The following is a 25,000-nucleotide window of genomic DNA, read 5'->3' on the forward strand; positions in this document are numbered from 1 at the left end:
AAAAAACGTTTTGTTTTCACCAAAAAATATCACTTACCCTGCCTTTAAAGGTAGGGTAAGTGATTTTCTTTGGTTAAAATAAGTGTTAAATAGCTCTATAGTCTGATAGTACTCATTGCTATAGAGTGTTTGTTCAGTAAAAGGAGTCTCCTTGTCTCTCCAGCTCTTTATAAAACAGAAAATGCATTTTCGTTTCAGTTTCAGTTTCATTTCCAATTTTATCCTATCAGGATAGAGAACTCAATCAGGATATAGATTAAACAAGTGAAATTGGAAGTGATGACACAAAGAAATGAGCAGACAAAATTGGAACGGGAACACTATAAAAATGAAGTTTAAAAATGGTTACTTTCTCCTGATTGGCTGAGATTTTGACACCTGCCGGAAAATGTATTTTCTGTTTATTAAAGAGCTGGAGAGACGGGGAGACTCCTGTTACTGAACAAACACTCTATAGCAATGATTACTATCAGAATATAGTGCTTTAACCTTTTAACAAAATACTTTTTGTTTTAACCAAAAAATATCACTTACCCTACCTTTAAGTTACGAATCGTGCACTTCCTTTTGTCTGTTGGAGAGTTGCCAGGCACTGCCACCTCTGCCAGTTAATTCCCTCCGGCAGGCAATGTAGCCTGCTCAAAGCAGTAAACAAACTCAAAGACTTTACTTTATGAGTCATTTGTGCACTTCCTGTTTCATTTGTTTGTCCTTGAGGAATTGTCACTTTTTAGGGAAGTGTCGAGTGTCACCTGTTCTGCCAGTCTCTGGATCACAGATCGTCAGAGGCTCTGCCTAACACCATCATTTTGTATTCATAATCCTGCAAGCAATAGGCCTCTTTGCCATTTTTCAGAGTGGTACTTGTTGACGAATCACATTTCACACCGCTAGCCGTACTCAGATTTAATCCCATAAACTGGAAAGTGGCCACCAGCCAAAGAAAAATCATTGTTAAAAATGGATCTCATTCTCCCAGTTGCAGTACAGTATGTGTACTGTACTGGACCTTATTTAAAACAGGACAAACAAAGACACTCCGCAGATTGTCTATAAAAACAATTTAAACTTTTATTGGAGAGAAAACCTTTATCCTCAGACCAAAACTTGATTTCATTTTAATGCAATAAGTATAGTTTGTACTGTATGCCTTTCAGGTCTCTTTCTATAGGTGTGTGAAAATGACGATGAATTGATTTGGAAGCAGAGGATGTTGACGTTTGGAGTGTGAATTTGATTCAGAAGTAGTTGAGCACTCCTGTGACATCTTGGCAGCCTCTGTCTTACTAGCAGGCCAATTATGATAGCAATATCCTCATTGCCGTGGAATCAAAGCTTAAAATGGGATAAAGCTCACTGTTAGACATGTGCATGCAAACTGCACGTCATCCTTCATCGTGTAGTGGCTTTTAAAGTGGTAAGTAGACACACAGTATGGGTAAAATACTCAGGAATTAGCCAATGGTCTCCCTTTCAATAAGGGTCTTCAGCGTAATCCCCTGTGCCGTTTCGCGACTCCCTTTACTCTGACATCCGTCATTGAACGCATCACTCCCCCATCCATACTGGTTTAGAGATTCTCCCCCTACTTGACGCTACTCTGTCATTTCCAGCCTCTTTCCTGTTAACAGATCACCCATAGGGCTTTGGTCATTTATAAAGCACTGGAGCTAGGCTAGAGAGCCTTGGCTTGAGACAGATCTCTCATCATCATCCATTCATTTTAGTTGCTCGCTGTGCTCGTGTCTTGAAGGCATTCACCGTACCTAATCCCTGTGAGGGATCGACAGGCTGTCCTGTGATCCCTTTACTGTTTCTAGGTTTAACTGTGTATTTACCTTTGCCCCAGATTAGACGGATATATTGCTGATTGTGAGAGATAATAACTTAATCACAGCTTCCTCAATCAGATAAGACTCTCATGGCCACAGATTATGGCGTTCCATATTGATTTACCGATTCAGTGCACTTCAGAGGTGCCCTGTTTTCTTTCATTGTGTTTGTACACCAAATGTCCATGGATGACCTCACCTCTGAATGTCCATCTTGGGAGCAATCATACCCTTTGTGATTAGCTGAAATGATCTAAGGGCTCATTTATACTTTATCCAGTGACAGTTGTGTGACAAAGTATAAATGAAGTATAAACCCCAAAACTAGGTTTAAAGTTTCTTTGTTTGTGTGTGTGCGTGTTTGCCTGTGTTTGTGTTTGTGTGTGTGCGTGTGCGTGTGCGTGTGCGTGTGCGTGTGCGTGTGCGTGTGCGTGTGCGCGCGTGTGTGTGTGTGTGTGTGTGTGCGCGTGTGTGTGTGTCCTACTCTAGTTGTTCTTCAGAGCTGGGACCTTGGCTAAGCTGGAGGAGCAGCGGGATGAGCAGACTAAACGTAATATAACCCTGTTCCAAGCTTCATGCAGTGGCTACCTGGCACGACAGGCCTTCAAGAAGAGAAAGGTAGGCATGGCTTATCACTAGAATCAAAAGACTTGATTTAAAGTGTATGTAGGTGTGTGGCGGTATCAGCGGTTGATTGATTCATTGAGTGTTGTTTTTATTGACAAAAAATGCATATACATGACCATACATTTGTACATATCTGTCAAAAGGATGAAACACAAAACAGCTTGAGAGCTTGAGAGCTTATTTCCATTGTGATTCAGTTTGAAGTTTTAAAGATCCAAGTCTGACAACATTATTTATTCATGGAATTTTTTTTACTCTTTGACATTTGCTAAAAAGAGAAAATGTAAATCAACTCTAACCTTATTATCAAAATGAGCTGTTTACTGTTTATTTGCCTTTTTAATGGATTATTAGAGATAAGTAATATGTGAGTTTTCGGAGGCCTTGAGGACGTGAGGGTTTGTTTTCTCTGCTATTAGACTACTAGTGCTGACTAGCCCCAATGTATCTGCATGTTCAACTCCTTCCTTTACACTTGAACTACTTGCACTCAAATCCATTAGTCTAACCCGGCCCCCACAGCATCCTAAGCTATCCAATCAGCCTCCTCACAGGGTCCATGTGTTGACATGACATGTGACAAGTGAACCTCACATACTGCTGACACGCTGCTTCTCTCCATCCTCCATGTACAGTATGTCTCACTACATTTAATAATGAACCAGCAGAATATATATATTTTTTTAATTCAATCAACTTCTCTTTTGGTGATGTCAGTGAAGCCAATAAATAATGTTAACAAATTCTTATGAATATATATTATAGGCCACAATAGAACATACTAGTGTCTTCCTGTAGTGTCTTAGGACTGGCTTTTATACTGCTGACATTTTTACCCACATACTGTATAGCAACGCAAGCAGCTTTTGAGTAATGGGTGTTGGTTGAAAATGGTAAGCCACAAAAGGCCACAGTGTTCCTCTTATTAAGTTCAAAGGTCATTATTCACACAGAGAGGCAGACCAAGAACCTTGGTGCTCTCTAATCTGTTGGAAATGGCAGAAAGTCAGCAGTAAGGAACCGTGCAAGCTCGCTTGACAGCTGTACCATTACAAAATCCATTAGCTAAGGGGTCTTTTTTTCCTCTGAGCCCTCCCACATCTTTTCTTGTAAATGTATCTATAATGGAAAGATAAGAGTCACTTTATTTTGCTCTGTAACTTTTTGCTTCTGTTTTGGCGAGGTACAATATAGTAGGCAATTTTAGTTTTTCTAATTTAGATATATTCGATTTGTATTTATTTATTATTATTATAATGTTATTATGATATTATCAATATAAAGTATGTACAGTATGTCATACGTACACAACATACTTATGGATATGGATATTTTTCTTTTGACCCCTATATAAGAGACCCCTTGCTAGATTCCTACTGCAGAAAATTAAATAAGGATTTACAATGTACCTCAGAAAAGGCCATTCACAGGTTTGACAGAAGAGTTTGCGGTCATGATGCATTTCCACTGGTATTTTCTTCACATTTGGTTACACTGCTGTAATCCATCATCAACAAAACATGGTTAGTTACATGAAAACAATGGCTACACAATAATACTCGTAAATCACTGCATCAAAGCAGACATACTAATATCACTCTGCATATTGCGAAACCTGCCATTGTGTAAAGTTACATGGGTGTCATTACATCTTTTTGCATGAATCATCTGAAAGATAAATACAATATGCTGAGTGTATAAATTCTCTTTTCTTCCCCATCAAATTTGGTGCCTTATTATTGAAAATCCACCACCTCTCCAGCAGAGTAATTGGACAGGGCCAGTGAAGTGGTATATTACTGAGGGAGAACCATTGCTCCTTTGCTCCATGAGGGAGATTAACTGAGTGTGTTGCCACCCAGTCTTAGAATAATCGTTGTTTAATGACATCCACTTGTGCCCTTGCTCTTCTCCCTTCGTAGAAATTGATTTGGCTGCTGTGCCTCTGTACTGTGTGAAATACCCAGTCTTTGCAGGGTAGAGATGGGGTAATATGCATATTTACGATTTGTTCCATGTGAGAACAGGCCCAGTAGAGACACTGAGTTAGTTAGTTGAATCTGTGTGGCTGTGCCATTGTCCCACTTATTGATATTTCATGGACCATGGCATATAAATGTTGCAAAGCTGACTCGAGCACATGACTATAGAGATCATGTGTACCGATTTGCGTGAAATTTGGATACAATCTGAAGGAGTGATATTAAAAAAATGTTTTACATAAGTCGGCCTCCCTGGTGGCGCTATAAAAGGCAGATGTGAAAAATGCAGGGCAAAGGTTTTTCCTTGGCCTCTAGGGAGTGTGCATACAAAGTTTTACATAGATCGGTGCAGTTATAGGTAAAACCGTGAAACGGCCTGTTATAGCGCCACAGACACTCACACGCACGGACGGACGAACGGACAGGGTGTAAAACATAGTCTCTGCCACGCCTTCGGCCTGGGCGGAGACAATAAGAAATGGAGTTCAAGAGTTGCAAGTAGTTCCTCCTGAGTTGATTTACTTTAAACTGTGGTCATAACATTTCAGTAAGTCCAGTTTTGATTATATTTTTTCAATATAATCAAAATAAAACAGCATTACTTTGTCACAGCAATCACTGCAATACTGAATCTATGAAAAGGTGGAAGTGAGCAGGCTACACATTGTATGCCATGACATGCAGATACTATTGCATTTTAGGTACTAGCAAAGTGCACTCAGAGTGCAAATCTCTATCTCTCCTCTTGAGTCACAGTATCACTCATCTATTGAGTAACATCAAGAAATGATTCAACCTTAAAACAATCTTTTGTCCTGTATATCTAAAGTTAACTAGAGAAGATGAAAAGACAGCAAACCATCCTTTCATTTTTGGAACAGCTACAGGTAAAAAGATAAAAGGTTACGATGACGTAGTTGAACAACACTTGGCACCAGGCCCACGCCCACCTCGTGCTATGGGCTGAGAGATGTGACTCAATATGATGAAACTATGAAGACAGTCTAACATCTGTTGTCAGGTATGACTTCAAATCGACATGTTCTATTGCAGTGAAACAATGTTTCACTTGTTCTTTAGACTGGGCAAATGTAATGAGCATTCATGATTAATGGTTTTAACTTGCAATTGCTCAAAAAGGAAATTAGACTTAACGATATAGCGATCTTGCTCAACTCCACCAATTAGGACAAAACTACATCACAAAATATGACATAGTATCTCAACTTTCCTATGACAATACATTAATGTTATTTATATATATATATATTTTACCATATTAGCATGCCCACCGAGATACAGAGCTATAATTCCTAAGATATTGAGTAGAGCAGCTAAAGTCTCATAATAAGTGGTGGGTAGCAGGATACGCAGTGGAGCCAGGTGGTAGAGCGGGTACTGCCCCCTGTGGTAGAGTAGCTCTCATTTTAAAGTCCACACACACACACACACACACGCACACACACACACACACACACACTTGGCAGGCAGAAAAACACATTCATACCCATCTGTTATACCGAAAACGTGACATTTCCTCCCAGTCCTTTTGCTAAGCTGCACATTAGGTATCTGTAGAGTGTTCAGGCAGATGGCATAGCATGGAGGTCATGTGTTTTGTCATAATCTTGCCTCATTCCAATTCCAGTCTTCGTCGCACACTGTCATACCCTCTCAATGTGATATAATGTAACACTTTGTTTATTCACGCTGTTCAAGTGGTCTAATCTTTTGTTTGTAAAACTCATTATGGGCTAAATATTACAAATGAGCCCTGTTTGATGTGGTTGTCGGAGATTTGATGCATTTTTACTGCATGCTAATGCCTTCATGGTGTGACAAATCCTAATTGGTCGTAGAGGGTGCCTTCAGGGCACAGTGTACCTAGACGCTGAGAACTATGTCGCTCTAATTGGGTTTGCCCATAATCTGCTTCTGCCAGAAATGCTCGCGCATAAGCAGCATGGAAATCGTATAACACTTGGAATTAGTTGCCGACATGTTTGATTTAATTAATAAACACAACGCTAGTCTTGGAATGTGCTCTGTATCACCACTCCAGAGAACGCTGAATGAACAGCTTTCCAATTATTTCACTGTTTATAGCCTGTAAATATATCCATTCACATTCATGGATTCAATGGTGATATATTGCACATTTATACTTATATTTATTGATCGACTGTACATACGCTAACCTGTTCATTCTGGGACCCAGTGATTTAATGTGCTAGAATTGAAGTCAAACTATTATTGTCTCCGCCAGGCCGAAAGGCATGGCGAGAGTATGTTTTACCCCCTGTCCGTCCGTGTGTGTGTCCTTCCGTCTGTCATTCTGTCATTTTGAGTACAGCTAATCCCTGGCACCGTTGGCTTGATCGCAGCGAAACTGTGCACACACACTCCCTGGATGCCAGATTAGAACCTCTGCCCCAAATTCTTCACATGGGCCTGTTATAGCGCCACCAGGAGGCCGCTTTTTTGCATATATAGTATTCCTACAGATTTTATCCAAACATCACGCATATAAGTACACAGTATCTCTATAGTCATGTGATCAACACGGATCCGTCCAATTTTCCATATTCTATCCTGATTGGCTAAGGTTGGCTTCTAAAGTTTGAAGGATTGCTCCGTTTTCAACAAAATGCCTCAAATCATGAACGCAGCTTGCGATTTCCGTGAGATTTCACACGCACATTCCCACTAGGCCGAGGAATAAATGCCACTTGAAAATGTTCAAATCAGCCTCATGGTGGCGCTATAAAAGGCAGATTTGCGTTTTTAACTATAACTGCACCGATCTGCGTGAAACTTTGCACGCACACTCCCTAGAGGCCAAGGAAAAACATCTGCCCTGCATTTTTCACATTTGCCTTTCGTAGCGCCACCAGGAGGCCGACTTATGTAAAAAAAAAAATTGATATTAAGCCTTCAGAATGTATCCAGATTTTACGCAAATCGGTACACATGATCTCTATAGTCATGTGATCTAGATGGATCTGTTTAATTTTTCATATTCCATCCTGATTGGCTAACATTGACATCTAAAGTTTGCAGGAGTGGCCCGTTTTGAACAAAATGCCACAAATCATGAACGCAGCGTCCGATTGCGGTGACACTTTGCACGCACATTCGTACTATGATGAAGAACAAATACCACTCTTTTGACATTGCCCTATTATAGCGCCACCAGGAGGCCGATTTTTGCAACACTTTTCTTTTTTATATTACTTTACAAATTTTGTCCAAACATCATGCAAATCGGTACCCATTATCTCTATAGTCAAGTGATCAAGTTGGTTCCGTCCGATTTTTCATATTCAGACCTGTGGTAAGAGACAGGAATCAAATTATTAGCTTAGGAATGCGACAAAAAACAAAAAAAATCCATGGATTCAAGGCTTCATGGGGTGTGCAATTGATAGAAAATAAGTAATTTTTTGGGTGAACTACTCCTTTAATTTCCCATTCATATTGAGAATTACATTAAAGGATACCCTCTGTTTTTGTTTGTCCCATCCACGTAATTCATGGGCCTCATTCACTAAACTCTTGTTAAAGCCTCACTATATAACTTTTTTAATTAATAAAATGTAATTTTGTAAAAATTTTAAAAATGTCAGCACTCCGGGGTAGTAGAGGAAAGTTACATAGTGCTGCTTTAAATCTCAACTATATTTTAGTTTATTTCTGTTCTGAAGAAAAGAGCAGCGTCATATTCATGAAATGTGTGCACACCCTTGATTTGTGGGCATCAAATGGTGAATCCCACCCTGATAAATTGAATGCACATGCCTGTATGAATCATTTGCATAGTTTAGCCACCATAAAAGGCATAAAGAATGAAGGGAGCAATAACAAGAAGAGGAAAGCCTAATTACACGCCATAGTATGATGGTGTCGCTCGCCAAAAAGAACAGATCTACAAGCTGACGACGCTTTGCATCACAATGCGTTGTTCGCTTGTTGATGTGGTGTTTGGCAAGTGATTTCCTTGCACAATGGAGTACAGTATAAGCTGAACTTTTGTGAAAGTGAAATTAAAATATTGCTCGCATTTCTAAATGAGGAGAAGAAACAGACAGCTGTTATCCAGGCTACATTTTCATCAGATGGCAAGACTATGAATTGTATTTGTATGGTGTTCGTGTTATCAACTATTGGATAATTGCTATTAGAGTTTAATAACGCTTTCTTGCAAACACAAATTACACATTGAGGGACATAATGTTCAGCTCAGAATGCTTCAACTAAAAACAGAAATAAAAAATCCTGTTATTCGTTGGCAGGTTGAACAGGCCTAATTTAAATGTTTTATTTTATTTTACAAATGTTTGGAACTGAAACATTTTGTTAGTGAGGTTTGGCACTACTGTAATTCATTTTGCCTAAAGAATAAGGCATTTTAACTTGTAAGTGACTTCACACAGGTTTCCAAACACATACACATGTCTCAGAGCACACATTAATTTTGTGTGTATCAACAAACAAAGTCAGCTAAGAAGAAGAATGAATGAATCAGACTATATTCGTGGAAACAATTGTTTGAGTGCTAGTATTGAATCTGATCATATGCACGTTTTGTGAATGAGGCCCAATTGAAGCTATTGTGAAACTTGTGAAACGTGGAGTGATGCTAATGTGTGTGTGTGTGTGTGTGTGTGTGTGTGTGTGTGTGTGTGTGTGTGTGTGTGTGTGTGTGTGTGTGTGTATGTGTGTGTGTGTGTGTGTGTGTGTGTGTGTGTGTGTGTGTCCGTGCGTGCGTGTGTATATCCCCACAGCTTCAGCATCTGGCCATCCGCTGCGTCCAGAAGAACATACTGAAGAACCGTGGTGTAAGGCACTGGCCCTGGTGGAAACTCTTCACCACTGTTCAACCACTCATCAAGGTCCAGCTCACTGAGGACCAGATGAGAGCCAAAGATGTAAGTGCTTTATTGTATGACTGCACATTATGTACAGTGTGTGTGTGTGTGTGTGTGTGTGTGTGTGTGTGTGTGTGCGCGTGTGTGCGTGTGTGTGTGTGCGTGCGTGTGTGTCCATTGCTAACCTCGCAATCCGCTGGACCTATTGGTGCCAAATTGAGTAGGCTAACATAGAAGATCCATTTTCTTTTGTTTTATACATTCTGAAATATTTAACTTTAATTTGATAATGGATGTTTGATAATGCATCAGGCTGAAACCATACCCCAATTTGGAGATAACTTACATCATTGTTTGTATAAAGTTAAACATGAGTGCATGCACCTGTAATGTTTTGCCTACAGCACAATGCCTCGCTACAAATGTATTCATGCAAAGCACTGAAAAATAGATACAGAACGTCCCCCTGACATCCCATTGTCTCTCCACATTTGGGCAAGACTAATATCATCATCAATATGATGTCAGAGAGCCACATGGGAGCCATGCCATTATTGGACCCTGTCTCTACTTTTCTTTTTGGCTACTTATCTTATCCTGTCTTATGGTGCGACTCTGTGTTTCAGGAGGACATCCAGCTGCAGAGGTCAAAGCTGGAGAAGGTGGAGAAAGAGAGGAATGAATTGAGACTGAACACCGATCGACTGGAGAGCAGGGTGTGTCTTTGTTGTGTTTGTGTTGTTGCACTGCTGAAATTAACCCATTAAGACCTGAGACCGATTCCAAAGAAATCTTCCAAATCCTCACCTTAAATAGTCTTCTCAAAACTGTATGTTGCTATATCAGTGGTGCTCAAACTTTCTCATGTCAAGGACCCCCAAAATTATATGTATTTGGCCAAAGAACCCCATTTCAAAATATTTTGTTCCAGGGACCCCCAGAAGCAAAGATTTGAGTTAATGTTCGCTTTAAAAAATATCTATATTCAACGATTTGCGTCAATTTTCACGATTTTCCAAAAATATCTACAAGCTCATGAACTTGTAGATCTGCTATTTTTGAATAGCCAAAGTATAAAATAATGGTTAAAGTGGTTAAAATATAGCTAAAATCTAAAATGACAAAGATGCTTTCCCGGTATTAGTGGGCTAAAGTGTGGAGGCCAGTCATTGTGTTACACCCTATGGATTCATGTGAAGGTTTGACTGCTTACCTGTATGGTAATAAGGAAGTGCTGGTTTGTATTACACCCGGAAGACGCTTTTTGCTTATCATGTTGTTGTTATTGCTGTTAGTACTGTGTCTGATGTATGTATGTGTGTGTGTGTGTGTGTGTGTGTGTGTGTGTGTGTGTGTGTGTGTGTGTGTGTGTGTGTGTGTGTGTGTGTGTGTGTGTGTGTGTGTGTGTTTGTGTGTGTCCTCTAGATCACAGAGTTGTTGGCAGAGTTGGCCGATGAGAGGAATACGGCAGAGTCAGCGTCACAGCTATTAGAGACTGAGACCTCAGAAAGAATGCGTCTAGAGAAGGACATGAAGGACCTACAGGTACAGTACACACACACACACACACACACACACACACACACACACACACACACACACACACACACACACACACACACACACACACACACACACACACACACACACACACACACACACACACACACACACACACACACACACACACACACACAGTAAAATCTGCAGTGTTCATTTGACTCTGAGGATGTAACAATGGCTCAAAATGGACCCGCGGGGTGCCACAGGAACTACAGTGAACACCTGGCTGCTCCGACCGCTCACTGTTACAATCTGTCCCGTCCCAGGCCAAGTTTGATGCCATGAAGAAGCAGATGGAGTCACAGGAGGTGGAGGTGATGGAGGCCCGGCTCCTGAGAACGGCGGAGCTGAATGGGGAGTTGGCGGATGACGACGATGACGCTGGTCAGTCTGAATACCTTCCAGTAGGCTCTGGCAGGGCAAACGCATTGAGGCTCCTTTTACCCTGATCGTTTTTGCTGCCTCGAATGCTAATGTTCATTCACAGCTTATAACAAGGCTAAAATAAATGTCGAGTGAGATTTATTATTCTGGCTGGAAATGGTCCATGCTTCTGAGATCAGTGGCTTTAACTAGTCCATTAAAGCATGCCCTAGAGTAATATGAGTGCATTCATATTATTAGAATATTTTTTATACATTTGAACAAGAGATGATTTTCTTTAGAATGCTGCTTTTACAGGCTTTGCTCTGCACTCAAATTTTAATGGATCCCACTGCATTTTCAGACATTTATTCCAGATGACTTGTGCCACCCTGTGCAGCTGCCTAAGCCTGCCTTACTTGCTGGGCTGAATCCTTCAGATGAGGATTATAAGCACAGTTTGAAATTCCTTACTCATGCCGGTCACAACTGTGGTAATAAGAGGCGCCATTGGGCTGGTTAAGCAGGAGAACATGATAGCGTGGCTGGGTCACATCTTGCATAATTGCATTAAGTGTCCTATCTGAGAATACTAATTCACAGCCACGGGATTAAGATGCATACTACCCAGCCTAAATCCCAGGCTTGTGTGTCTTTGTTCTTTTGCTTCCGGGTGTGCTTGCAGCGAGGGTGTTGTGTCCGTGACACTTTTTTTCCCCCTGCAGACAAGCCATTATAGAGCATATCCCAATCCTCCGATGAATGAGAAAATAATCGTAAGGGATCAGAGCCGGTGGCCCTGCAAGCTGTCATTATGTTATATATATGCTAATAGGGAGCGCTGATGGAGGAGCCAGCGGTGGTATGTGCAGGAGAAATGGACAGCCACCAAAATGATAAGCCTTAGAAATGAAGCTGCACCTCAAAGTGTGCCCAGGCGCTGCTGTGGCTCTGATAGCCTCTGACAGGTACAGAATTAGGGTCAGTTAAGAACTGTGGAGAGTGCCACTTAAATTTGTCCTTCACCGTCAAATGCGATGCTGCACGTGGAATTCTTTTTTTTTTACCTGAGGTGTATTGAAGGTGTATATTTGGTTTTCATTTAGATTATTACAGTTGAGAAACTTAAAAGGTAATGAATGGGTGGTGTCCCGTTGACCTTATTGCTGTTGTTGTAAGGTAAGGCTTTGATGAAAGACATTTTCTTTTATGTGGGGAAGATAGTATTCCCTCTAATATGAACGCCACATCTATTCCCCCTCCTCCCCCCCCCCAGGGGTCAGTCCTGTCAGTATTATCCATTTCAAACAGTCTGCAGGTCCTTTATACCAGTGGTTCTCAAACTCTTTCATGTCAAGGACTCCCAAATTGACCCCCAAATTGATTGTATTTGGCCACAGACCTTAATCTGAAAATATTTTGTGTCAGGGACCCCCATGCAAGATTTGTGTTGTTAAAATGTTATAATATAGTAAAAATAAAATATAATAAAAAAATGATTCCCACAAATTTCAAATTGCTGATGTATAATAAAACTAGAGGTTTGGCACCTCACTTCAAGTAGCCTGGCCCGCACATCGGAGACAGAGACAGTAGATGGGCTTTTTCGTCAGCCCAATACGCGTGTACACGTTCATTATCCATCTGTCATCCAACCGCATGAATTATATCATCCTATTTATAGATCCACACCGACCGCCTGCAGGGATGCACATGGGATTCTATATGGATACATACGTACTTGTAAAAACAATGTCACTCACCACTGTCGCGATCACCGATGTAGTGACTGTATACAATAAATATCCATGGTAACAGCAAGCCCAGAACTTCACTAAATCACTCCCACGGCAAAGTGTTATTCTTTTTATAATTTTGTTTTAAATTCTCCGTTAAGTTTTTCTGATTTGGAAGTTAAACTGATTTGGAAGCTACTGTATATGAACCAATTTGGCTCGGGACGCCATGGAACCCCCTCAAGGACCCCTGGGGGTCCCTGGACCCCATTTTGAGAACCACTGCTCTATAGAGTCTGCAGGTCCTCTATACATTCTGCAGGTCCTTGCATTAAAGGCACAGGACACCCAAATGTTATAAACTTTACTTCTCAACACTGCTTTTACCTTCCAGGCGGAGAGTGGCGTATAAAGTATAACCGGGCCGTCCGTGAGACAGAGTTCATCAAAAAGAAACTTCAGCAGGAGTTTGAAGACAAGTTGGAGACGGAACAACAGAGCAAGAGACATCTAGAACGAAGGGTAAAGCCTATTTTATGTTTCAGCAACAAAGTGCCGTGCGAAAGTTGTAGACACTCTCTGTCTTAAGTGTAGAGGAGCCATGACTGGATGGCTCAAACTAAAGCAAAAAAGTTTCTGTAATGACAATGCTATTTTACTACTAGGTTACTTGTTTGGCTGGCATAATGCGTGGGATATTTACTGTATATACTGTCTCTGCTTGGCTTGTTATCTGGTTACTATACTAACTATACAACACACTTCTGTCTGAGGACAAGTTCTTGCAAACACTTTGTCAGTGAAGCATAAATTAGGCTCAAAGCTTTTGTTCTAATACTTCCGTAGCTCATTGTTGAAAGATGGAGGCCTGTTAGTGTTTTCTATTTGTTTGTCTGCCTACATCCGAACAAACACAGTGAGGAGACCTTAACTCTCCTTTGTCCTTGAACAAATGAGTCCAGGCAGACATTCTGATTTCCCGAGTGAAGGAGATGGTGTTCTCAATTAGCATTGCATACCATTAAGATAAACGTTCAGAATATCCTTGTGTACATTATCTATGTGTATGCATGTGCACTGCAGGTGGCTGACTTGCAGACAGACAATGAGGACGTGCAGCGGGCTGTGCAGCAGCTGAAGAAGAAATGCCAGAGGCTGACAGCAGAGTTTCAGGACACCAAACTGCATCTGGAGGGCCAACAGACCCGCAACTATGAGCTGGAGAAGAAACAGCGCAAGTGAGCATCACATAATGGGTGGATGGATGAATGGATTGATGAATGGATGGATAAATGGATGAATGAATGATCAGGCAGGTAGTTGGTCACATATAGATAGACAGATAGAAGGGTCAAGTGGCTTTGTCGCCACAGAGCCACTGGTCAAAAGTTCCTAAATAGGTTCCCCTGGACAATCAGGTTTACGAACAAACAAACAACAAAAAAATAAGCTCAACACTACTAGCCATACCCCCCGTACCCCCCGTCCCACTTTCTAAATGAAGCCTTTCTTTTATTATTTTAATCAATAGGCTGAAATCTTTGTTTATCATTTTCTTCTATAAAGGGACTTACACACCCGTGATGTGTTTTTCATGCCATAAATTAGTCTGAAAATGTATGAGTACCACACAGAACACTGAATCACATTCACAAATCACAAATCACGTTCACAAATCACGTCCACAAATCACGTTCAAGACAGTTTTGGCTCTAACAAGGGATTAAATTCGTTCTACTGCTATGCCACAAAAATGTGGAATGCCCTACCAATATGAATCCTTACTCTCCTTCAATAACTGCTCTAAAAGAGCACTTACAGGTGGCTGCAATTCGGAACTGGCCTCAGTAAAAAGTCGTGCGGCGATAAAGTGACAATTTTAATTTGGAACGAGGTTGATTTTTCACCACGAATAAATGCATCAACCTGTATTAATGAGGCGTCAACTACTGTAGTTGAAGACTGCACTAGTTCCTACAGTATGAGACTAACGTTGTTGGAGACATGAACATTTTGAAATACTCCAGTAAAGTAAAAGTACCTCAAAACTGTACTTAAGTACAGTACTTAAGTAAATGTACTTAGTTACTTTCCATAACTGCATGAAGCCATCCTGTTGCTGGTGGAGCTAATAATACTCTGCCGTCTGACGAAAGACATTGCATAACAGCTTTAGCTTTAAACAGAAGCACTCAACATATGACTAAGCAGCACACTCAGATGTCCTGTGGTGAGGATGTACTAGATCAGCACCCTGGTATACCTGCTCCCACTACACTACCAGACCAGCACCCGGTTTATCTGGTACCACGGCCCTGTTCAACTTGTCTGGCAACTAGTTACAGAGCAGCTCAGCTCGTACAGTAGTAGGGTGCAAGGCTCCCCACCCACCCCCACGCACTCTAAAATTAGCATGCGTCTATTCCGTCTAATAAAGCTGTAATTTCATTGCACAGGTATATACAGTGCTATTGCTCTCTCCATAGGAGAAAAAAATCTTCAGACACATTTTGGCAATTCATTTACTGTATGTGAAAGCACCTTTACTGCACCTTCCATTCCCACAGCATGGTAACAGGTGGCTGTGGCCTTATGGAGATGCCATTGCTGCCTCCTTCAGTCCCAGCCATCTGCACATTGACTGTCAAATTAATCAGTGCCCTGTCCCTGGACAAACTCCTCTCTGTCTGTCTGTCTGTCTGTCTGTCTGTGTATCTACTCAAACATACTGTATTATGAAATCCTCATTCCTTTGTTGTTGAGTGACTCACAATGCAGACATCTGGACTTAGAATACAATGGTGACTCATTTGAATAGTGGAGGTGGTCTGTAATCGCCGGCGTTGCATCAGCAGAGAAAATGACTCCAGACTTTAAGCACTTGAGAAGTCATGGCTCTGGCAAAATGTGAACTTTCATACATGCTGGGGAAGGCTTGATGCCCGAAACGTGTCCGTGTTTGCTGTGTCTGTCCGTGCGCATATGAATTAAAGGTACCAGAAGGACTTCGGAGTGCTGGCTATTTCTTTCTTACTGACTTTCTCCCCTGTGGCTAATTGAAGACGCTTCGGGGGAGAAATTACTTTCAGTTGTGCTTTGGGAGAGAAAAGGAGAATTACACAGAGCTGAGAGTACAGAACACTTAACTGTGAAGTTCAACATGGCCTCAATGCTGCCGCCCCAGACAATTGAATAAAACATGCGCGCCATTATAATCCAAATGTAAATTAATGGTAGAGATACTTTCATAGAAAGGTTAACGGTAAAACATTCACGTCTGTAGTGAAATTACTCGTGCCAATGAGACAACATTCATAACACAAAAAGTTACAAAATGAGTAAAGTTTCAGAAATTTAGGCTTAGCATATATTTGCTGATAGAAATTGTTCTAATACCGTATATGAATTGCCACACTTGATATTTCAAAGTAATATATACAGTATTTATAATCTCTGAGAGCAATGGACAGTAGAATATGGTTGCAGTCTTCAGTAGTAAATATTCATCATCCCACTCAAGTGTCTATGTGTGTGCATGTGCGTGTGCGTGTGTGTGTTTCAGATTTGACCTGGAACAGAGCCAATCTCAGGCTGAGGTACAAAGAGAGAGGAGCCAGAGAGAGAAGCTGGCCAGAGAGAAGGACATGATGACTGGGGAGATGTTCAGCCTCCGCCAGCAGCTGCAGGTACTGTATAGGCTGCACCACATACCCTTGATAGATCCTGATGTCTACCAGGTCTATATACGGCATAATGGGGTTGTTCCGTGTGTGTGTGTGTGTGTGTGTGTGTGTGTGTGTGTGTGTGTGTGTGTGTGTGCGTGTGCGCGTGAGCGTGCCTCTGTCCGTCTCTCCGACTAACGTTCTCTGTGCCATCGCCCCGGCAGGACAAGGACCTTGAGCTGTGTTCCGCGAGCCTGAAAGTGCAGCAGTTAGAGGCGGAGCTCCAGGACCTCACCTCCCAGGAGTCCAAGGACGAGGCCTCGCTGGCCAAGGTCAAGAAGCAAATTCGCGACCTTGAAGCCAAGGTCAAAGACCAGGAAGAGGAACTGGACGAACAGGCTGGAACCATCCAGATGCTGGAGCAGGTATGAGACGTGGCGAGGGACACGCTGTGTAACGCTGAATTCACAGCAGCAGCGTCCATGTTAGTTCGTGGCGCTAAATGCAATAATTGGGGCATGTCTGATGTTATGAGTGACAGCCTGTCTGTCACTGTGTGACAACGTGTATGTCTACTACTGAGGTGAAGAAACGGACTGTATGGAAGTAGCAAACAAAGTTTTAAACTAGCAGCTGTAGATTATTTTATAAATTATTAATCAAGATTGAGCAAGTACATGACCTATTTACTGCCTAAAATGAATAGGTTGTTTACAAAACAAGCTGCCAGTGATGAGCAACACTTGTATGTACTTATCCTCTGCACCAAGCTGTCCCTGCTCTCTACCTACAATACTGGGGATAGGTTGTTTACAGTATGTATGTACATGTAGTTAGTTGTCTATCTGTCTACAACTGCATGTTTAAATTCGCTACTTCCATACAGCAGTCGGTTTCTGTCCATCTCAAGTGGTGAACCCTGTGGTGTGCCTTGTCCACCCCCAGTGAGAAACTCTGGTGCTCATCGGATCAAAGTGAGGAGCTGCACCCGGTAGCAGAGCTCACACAGACAGGCAGTAGAAGTGCAGACACTTGATACTCGTCTACGGCTAAAATGTCTATGGCTGTTTTCTAAAAGATGTACATACATTTTAGGCATTAAATAGGCCATGAAGTTGCTCAATCTTAATTTCACACCTACAACTGCTAATTTAATACTTCATCCATATTTGCAACTTGCGTACAGTAGTCCTATTCAGCTGTGTTGAGTGTATATTATGACTACTTCTGAGTACAGTGCACAGACAGCACACTGATACTGTAGGTTTGTCGGTCTGTTTTTGTTGAATATTTCGTCTCCATAGACTTTGCACTGAAACTCGACGCATTCTCAGAATGTGTCAGCGTCATGACACCGTGTAAGGCTTAATATAAACTTTGTCGTACGACTCTGTCCTCAAGTGTTGTTTGAAAAGACAGCGTATTGTCAACTGAAAAAGTGTTCAGTTGACAATACGCTCACATATTACGTTTGTTGTGTCACACTGTGAGTATCTGTCTCCCCACTCTTCAGGCCAAGCTACGTCTTGAGATGGAGATGGAAAGACAGCGCCAGAACCACTCCAAAGAAATGGAGAGCAAGGATGAGGAGGTGGAGGAGATCAGACAGTCCTGCAATAAGAAGGTCTCATCATTCTAACGCCTCTTGAACCAACAATAATCACAAAATCTGCTCAAAGGCTCAATAAGGGAGCTTTGACAGATTCCCCTCCAAACACACACTTGTGCATGAAACCGTGTTAAACTACACTGTGCTCATACATTCCACCAAAGCCTAACATTACCTTGTTAATTTATTGTATGCTTAAAGGTAGGGTAAGTGATATTTTTGGGTTAAAAAAATAAAGTATTTTGTAAAAAGGTTAAAGCTCTATATTCTGATAGTAATCATTGCTATAGAGTGTTTGTTCAGTAACAGGGGTCTCTCAGTCTCTCCAGCTCTTTAATAAACAGAAAATACATTTTCCGGTAGGTGTCAAAATCTCAGCCAATCAGGAGAAAGTACCCATTTTTAAGCTTCATTTTTATAGTGTTCCAGTTGCAATTTTGCCTGCTCATTTCTTAGCGTCATCACTTCCAATTTCACTTGTTTAATCTATATCCTGATTGAGTTCTCTATCCTGATTGGATCAAATTGGAAATGAAACTGAAACTGAAACGAAAATGCATTTTCTGTTTTATAAAGAGCTGGAAAGACAAGGAGACTCCTTTTACTGAACAAACACTCTATAGCAATGAGTACTATCACAATATAGAGCTATTTAACACTTATTTTAACCAAAGAAAATCACTTACCCTACCTTTAATACTGTTATACTGTTTCAACCACATCTCGTCAGACTAGTAGGTATTTACGTTTTTGATTTCATACTGTTGCAAAGTTTTTGACTGCAACTTGGTTGAACTATGTTTATACACTGTGATTACATGCTTCACTGTCCTCTGAAGCATCGGCCCATTTGTCTTTGACCTGTGAGAGCAGTCGTGTCATGTGATAGATGGGGTTGTGTCTGACTTTGTTATGTGAACCTTGTGTGTGTGTGTGTGTGTGTGTGTGTGTGTGTGTGTGTGTGTGTGTGTGTGTGTGTGTGTGTGTGTGTGTGTATGTGTGTGTGTGTGTGTGTGTGTGTGTGTGTGTGTGTGTGTGTGTGTGTGCGCGTGTGCACGTGTGTGTGTGTGTGTCCTACAGCTGAAGCAGATGGAGGTGCAGCTCGAAGAGGAGTATGACGACAAGCAGAAAGTGTTGCGTGACAGAAGGGAGCTGGAGTCCAAACTGCTGAGTGCTCAGGACCAGGTAATCGCTGCACGCGTGTTTGTTTGTTTGCGTGTGTGTGTGCACACGCTCGCGCTCAAGTAGAGCACTTACTGTATATTGTTACAGCAGTCTGAACCCTTTGAAAGATTCCCTTTGGAGTCGACTCTTGTGCTGTGGGTTTCTGAAGCAGCATACAGTAGTATTGCACAAACTAGTATTTTTGACAAGGGCAGTGATGTTATAATAAAGTGCTTTGTGTTTCAGGTGGGCCAAAGGGATGTGGAGACAGAGAAGAAGCTAAAGAAAGACCTAAAGAGAACAAAGGTGCTGCTGGCTGACACCCAGATCATGCTGGACCACCTGAAGAGCAATGCCCCCAACAAGAGAGAGACCTCCCAACTTAAAAATCAAGTACAACACTATATTTACTATATTGTACAAAAAAGGATGGTGGAACCGTAAGACTGTATATTAAGGTCAGGTCTATAATGCATTAAAATTGCATCAATAATGCATTATAATGCACTTATTCAATTATTCTCTCATTTTACTTAAGGCTTCATATCTCTGCTGTTCGGCCGGAACCAGCTAAATCCAAAATGGTAATTGTTCAGGAAATGAAAAACAAAATATCAATTTTTCAGAAAATGAAGAAAACCTTATATTTTTAAAACAAAGCAATACTGCCTCATCAAACTTGGTATTGTGACTTTATATATTATCAGATACTTGCATGTGTCCTTATATTATCAACACTTTACCCAAATCCAGTGCAAGTGGAGTTAGGAGGTTTTGTCCATCATTGATAAGAACAGCTGGCAATGGATCTCAAAGCTCACAACACATCACAACGCATTGTGAGCTTGGAGATCAGCTATTTATGGTGAGCGCCATCCTCATATACTATAGATCAAGCTAAATTCTGTACTTAAACAACTTTTATTTTAACATGCATTGTAAACAACCATGGATCTAACTGTTACCACTGTTGTTCTTCTACAGTTGAGTGCAACAAACAATTCTGCCTCAATACTCAATCATGTATTTAACAAAAGCGATCATGGCACACCAACAATAAATAAATGGCATATAAATACAAAATACATTCATGAAAAATAGAATCTGTAGCCTACTGCACTAACAATAACAACCACAGTTGAATTTACCTATCATATACCTATCAACATTTTATTATCACACTGTTGTGTGTTGTGTGTTGTGTGTTGCGTGTGTGTGGTGGGTGTTTCTTAGTGCTTTAGATTGTCATAAAAGCTGTGAAAGTCTTTTGGCATGATCTCCTTGAGCTCTTGGAGATGTTTGAAACAAACTCCTGCACACACTCATTCTCTGTCCATTAACATTTAAAAAGAAAACACGAGCAGATGACCTTTGTGAAGACACCCTTCCCCTCTTTACTGGGGTGACATCTATCAAACCTTGCACATACATTCTCTTCTCTTCCCAGTTTATGTTCTCCCAAAAGCATTGAAAAATCTTCTCCCTGTCTGCCTCATACAGAGCAGAGCTTCTCTGAGAGTCTGAGAGGAGGGGGGAGTTGTTTGTTTTTGACGGACAGTTTGAGGGTCCAATGGAGTTAGGAGTTTTCGTCAGAGGCGCTTTTTAATACTTTTCATATGTTATTATTAAAAAAAAAATTACACAGATGTAGAGGGGGTTCAATAGCGTTGATTTATGAAAAAAAAAAAAAAAAAATGAAAATGGAGTTAGCTGGTCCCGGCTGGACACTGACGATATGCTTTTCAGCTGAGCTGAACTTAATAATGCATTGTGACCAGCACTTATAATACTTCATAAACCTTGTTATAAGTTGTTATGCATAATATAAATATTTATAACAAGTGTTATAATGCCTCTTAAGCGAATTATAATGCATTATAAATGTGCTTATTTTAATGCATTATAGACCCGACATTAATATACAGTTTTACCAGAGTCTCAAAGCTCCTTACACCTAGCCAGATCAAAGTAGTGCAACCTCTTAAACCCTATATACTTCATAATTGTTTAAAGCTTGTAAAACAAAAATTGTGCCTATAACTACACGCCCAAAATAATGTAGGGATGCCATGTTGAAAGTGGTGAAATAAACCCCTGAAGCTCAATTTGGCCTGGCTTTGTGAGCATCCTACCAACATGTTTTATTGAGCAAAATAAATAACCTGCAAGTTGGACATTAAACGCATTTCGAGACTACTTGTTTCTTCTCCCTTCTTTTTAATTATCATCAGCCTTCTGGCTATTGTGGTATTTTTAGAGACATCCAGGAAGCATCCTTCACCACAGCTCATTCTCATTCCCTCCTACTTTCGTTGTCCTTTCTCTCACAGCTGGAGGAGTCGGAGTTCACGTGCGCTGCAGCAGTGAAGGCCCGTAAGGGCATGGAGATTGAAATAGAGGACCTGCACATCCAAATGGAGGATATGGTCAAAGCCAAGATGGCGGTGAGTCTGTGAATGGTACTTGCTGTATTGTTTGCAACTTGTTAATAAAGTATTCAATCAACACAAAGATGTGGATAGTACAACTGCCTCACTTGTATAATGTATATAATTTGGGTGTGTACTGATGTTGAAAAAAACCATTGTTTTCTGCTCATGTGGTCTGATATTGACCAGGCAAAAAGTTAAGTGTACATTTGAACCTGCTACAATACAATATTTGCATTTGCAACATCTTTAACTCAGACATTAGCATTTTGAGTTTTGCTCCCACAGAAATATCTTTTTGTGTAATTATATAAACCTTTCATCAATCTTTGACCGAATAGACTTATAATCACCAGCAACAACAAAAGTTACATAATTAGGAGAAGTCTCAAATGTTCCTTCCAGGGGTTGGAGCTAGAGACTCTCATCATAGAGGGGGCGGATCACTCTCGAGGGGTCATTCTGATTAAATCATTTTAAAATTCACAACTGTAAAATATAGAAAATATAATGGAATATCCTATCACAAACACAAATTGTTATTTAATGAACCGTTGCGTGCTTCAGAACAAGCAAGCAACAAGATTGCTTGCTTGTTCAGAAGCACAAAAAAAAAAGAAATAGGCTGCAAGTCACGATACAATGGACAAAGCAATAGATGCATGTACACTCTACATGCATCGAGTGCAGAATGGTTCAGCACCACGGCCGATGGACAGCAACAGGCCATGCATGCTGTGACCCAGCACCATGCCTTTATTCACACACACATCAAATACCCAAGAGAGCAAAGCGGCATACACAGCCTCCGCCTTTTAGTAGTTAAGACTACAAAACTACAGATTCAGCAAGAGATGCGAAAGGATACTATAGAACGCACATGCAGTAGCATGCAACAATGGAATGACAAACATTGGTTGACAAATTAGTCGTGATTAGTTGCAATCAAACACAAATTATTCATTGCTCGTGGTGAGACATGATTAAAAAACGATTAAATAACAACAAAAACAGCCCTCTCGTGGGCGTCCATGTGGTGCAGGGGTAAAGTTCATGCCCTCCATTGTTGTGACTAGGCAACTGCGCCTTGGCCAGGTGCTCTAACAAACACAATTGACCGTATTCACGGATGGGAGGCCGGTTGGGTAAGGTTATAGGGGACACCTGTTTGGGAGCGGAACTGTGAAGGAAGTGAAAAGAGTCGGCTATCGATGTCTATTGTGGGAGACATATCGTTGTCTACACCAGTGGTTCTCCATTTAAGGACTTTTAAGACCTTTTTAATACCCCCAAAAAAGAAAGAAAAAAAGAAAAAAAGACCATTACTGCATCAAAAGTAATCAACAAACTATACTATAAAAACTGGTCAAACATTGGCCAAATTGTCAAATAATATAAGAAAGAGGCAAGAATTGTGAAACTAGCCGATCTACAGCTTGCAGGTCTGCTATTTTCACAGTATTTATCTGTGGAACAGATTAAAAAATGTAACGCCTCAACTCCTACATTCCAAGTGCTTATAAGGGTGGGGGGTCCCCAGTTCAAATATGATTATTTTGGGGGGTTACGGCCTGAAAAGGTTGAGAACCACTGGTCTACACCCTCCCCATGACCCGCATTAGGGGTTTGCAGTGACAGGGACTATACACATGGGGGGAATTGGCATAATGACTAAAATGAGAGAACATTTGAAAAAGACAAAGAAAGAAAAACAGCTCTAATGAGCCATGGGGCCTGGGGAAACTCGCACCCTTTGCCGCCATGATAGCTCCACTACTGTTTCCTTCTCTGCCACAGGCGTGAACATGGAATAACGTGCAATAGTATCAGTATTAATGTGCACACCTCATCCAGCCATGGATGGATACTAAAATAATACATCTTCAATTGCCGCTTGTGCTAATGAATGACAGTCAAATGACAGTCCTCTGTGAATTTTAGAAGGGATTGTAGACAATGACACTATGTATTTATGTAAGCACTCTACGCCTGCCTGTGCTCTACTTGTTGATTGCTTTGTCTGTGGCAAGGAAAGGTCTTGCAATTGTCTTACGTTAAAGAGTGCGTTTCGAGTCTGGGTCTGTCTCTCTTAAAAGAGTGGATGAACTGCATATGGAACACCTCCAGCCTGCACTTTTCCCCGCCTACGGTAAATGAGCCTGTTGATTATCTCCAATTGGTCTCATTCTCCAGCCAGAACACTGGCCAGACTGTGTTTTATAGCCATTAGATGAGAATCCAGGACCATCCCAGGCCTGCTGCCGGGCTAATGACCCTTTATCACATTCAATAGCTCACGGACAAAGCCTGACACTATTCTAAAGTCTCCTCTCTGGCCTTACTTCTCTCTCTCGCTCTCTCTCTCTTTCAGTTGGACGAGCAGGTGAGCCGTCTGCAGAGGGAGAAGAATGACCTGCAGTCGCGTATGGAGGAGGATCAGGAGGATATGAATGAGTTGATGAAGAAACACAAGGCTGTAGTCGCCCAAGTAAGCCAAGCCATACTAGTTTGACATACCTAGAGTATGATGTAATATTTTAGTAGAGTGTGACATAGTAGAGTATGATGTAATACATGAGAAGTGTGTGACGTACGCGCGAATGGCTGCCATGTGAATATGGTCAATGTATGTTGAAATGAAGGCTGCCATAGCCATTTGCATTACCAGTTATTGCTCTTTAGTAGAATGGATTTACAATGTGAGAAATACTCCAGTATATGTGCCAAGTCATTATTCACTGCTATCAGAGAAAGATGCTGCCTGGTTCACAGGAGATGACATTAATTGCGGACTATTGCCGGTCTCAGGCTGTAAACAATAACACAGCTGCCCTGACGTTCCAACTTTTGTGGACATCTGGGTTTGTAAGTGTTGCCATGGGAAACGACATCAACTATCGGGAAAAAAACATCTGTTAGTTAGGCTAGCTAAGATTCTGTTCCTCCATTATTTACCAGCTCGCAATGTGTTCCATTAGCTTTGAGCCTTCCTAGTGGTGTAAACATCTCCTAGCAGAAACCATCTATAGACACATAGAAATATGTTGTACAAAAGTCTGTGTGTACACACACACACACACAGTATGTATACTGGTTTACTGACTCTGTGTTTTTCGTTCACGCTAGTCTGCCAGGGACTTGACCCAGATCAGTGATCTACAGGCC

General features: G+C 41.2%; 1 protein-coding gene across 11 annotated transcripts in view; it reads left to right on the top strand.

Moving 5' to 3' along the window:
- LOC308091157 (unconventional myosin-XVIIIa-like) overlaps positions 1-25,000 on the top strand; it is an 82,960-nt gene that overhangs the window by 40,319 nt on the left and 17,641 nt on the right. For all 11 annotated transcript variants that reach the window (XM_080436560.1, XM_080436559.1, XM_080436567.1 and 8 more), the window contains 15 exons: positions 2,322-2,450; positions 9,226-9,369; positions 9,936-10,025; positions 10,735-10,854; positions 11,139-11,256; positions 13,366-13,493; positions 14,055-14,209; positions 16,534-16,657; positions 16,858-17,058; positions 18,147-18,257; positions 19,323-19,427; positions 19,653-19,799; positions 21,737-21,850; positions 24,207-24,323; positions 24,962-25,000. The exon at positions 24,962-25,000 is cut by the window's right edge and continues 45 nt beyond it. In XM_080436560.1, coding sequence (XP_080292686.1) covers positions 2,322-2,450; positions 9,226-9,369; positions 9,936-10,025; positions 10,735-10,854; positions 11,139-11,256; positions 13,366-13,493; positions 14,055-14,209; positions 16,534-16,657; positions 16,858-17,058; positions 18,147-18,257; positions 19,323-19,427; positions 19,653-19,799; positions 21,737-21,850; positions 24,207-24,323; positions 24,962-25,000 — 1,842 coding nt within the window. The remainder of the gene's footprint in view (positions 1-2,321; positions 2,451-9,225; positions 9,370-9,935; positions 10,026-10,734; positions 10,855-11,138; positions 11,257-13,365; positions 13,494-14,054; positions 14,210-16,533; positions 16,658-16,857; positions 17,059-18,146; positions 18,258-19,322; positions 19,428-19,652; positions 19,800-21,736; positions 21,851-24,206; positions 24,324-24,961) is intronic.

Source organism: Gymnoscopelus braueri (assembly GCF_963280865.1).
Source record: "Gymnoscopelus braueri genome assembly, chromosome: 8".
NCBI classification, from domain to species: Eukaryota; Metazoa; Chordata; class Actinopteri; order Myctophiformes; family Myctophidae; genus Gymnoscopelus; species Gymnoscopelus braueri.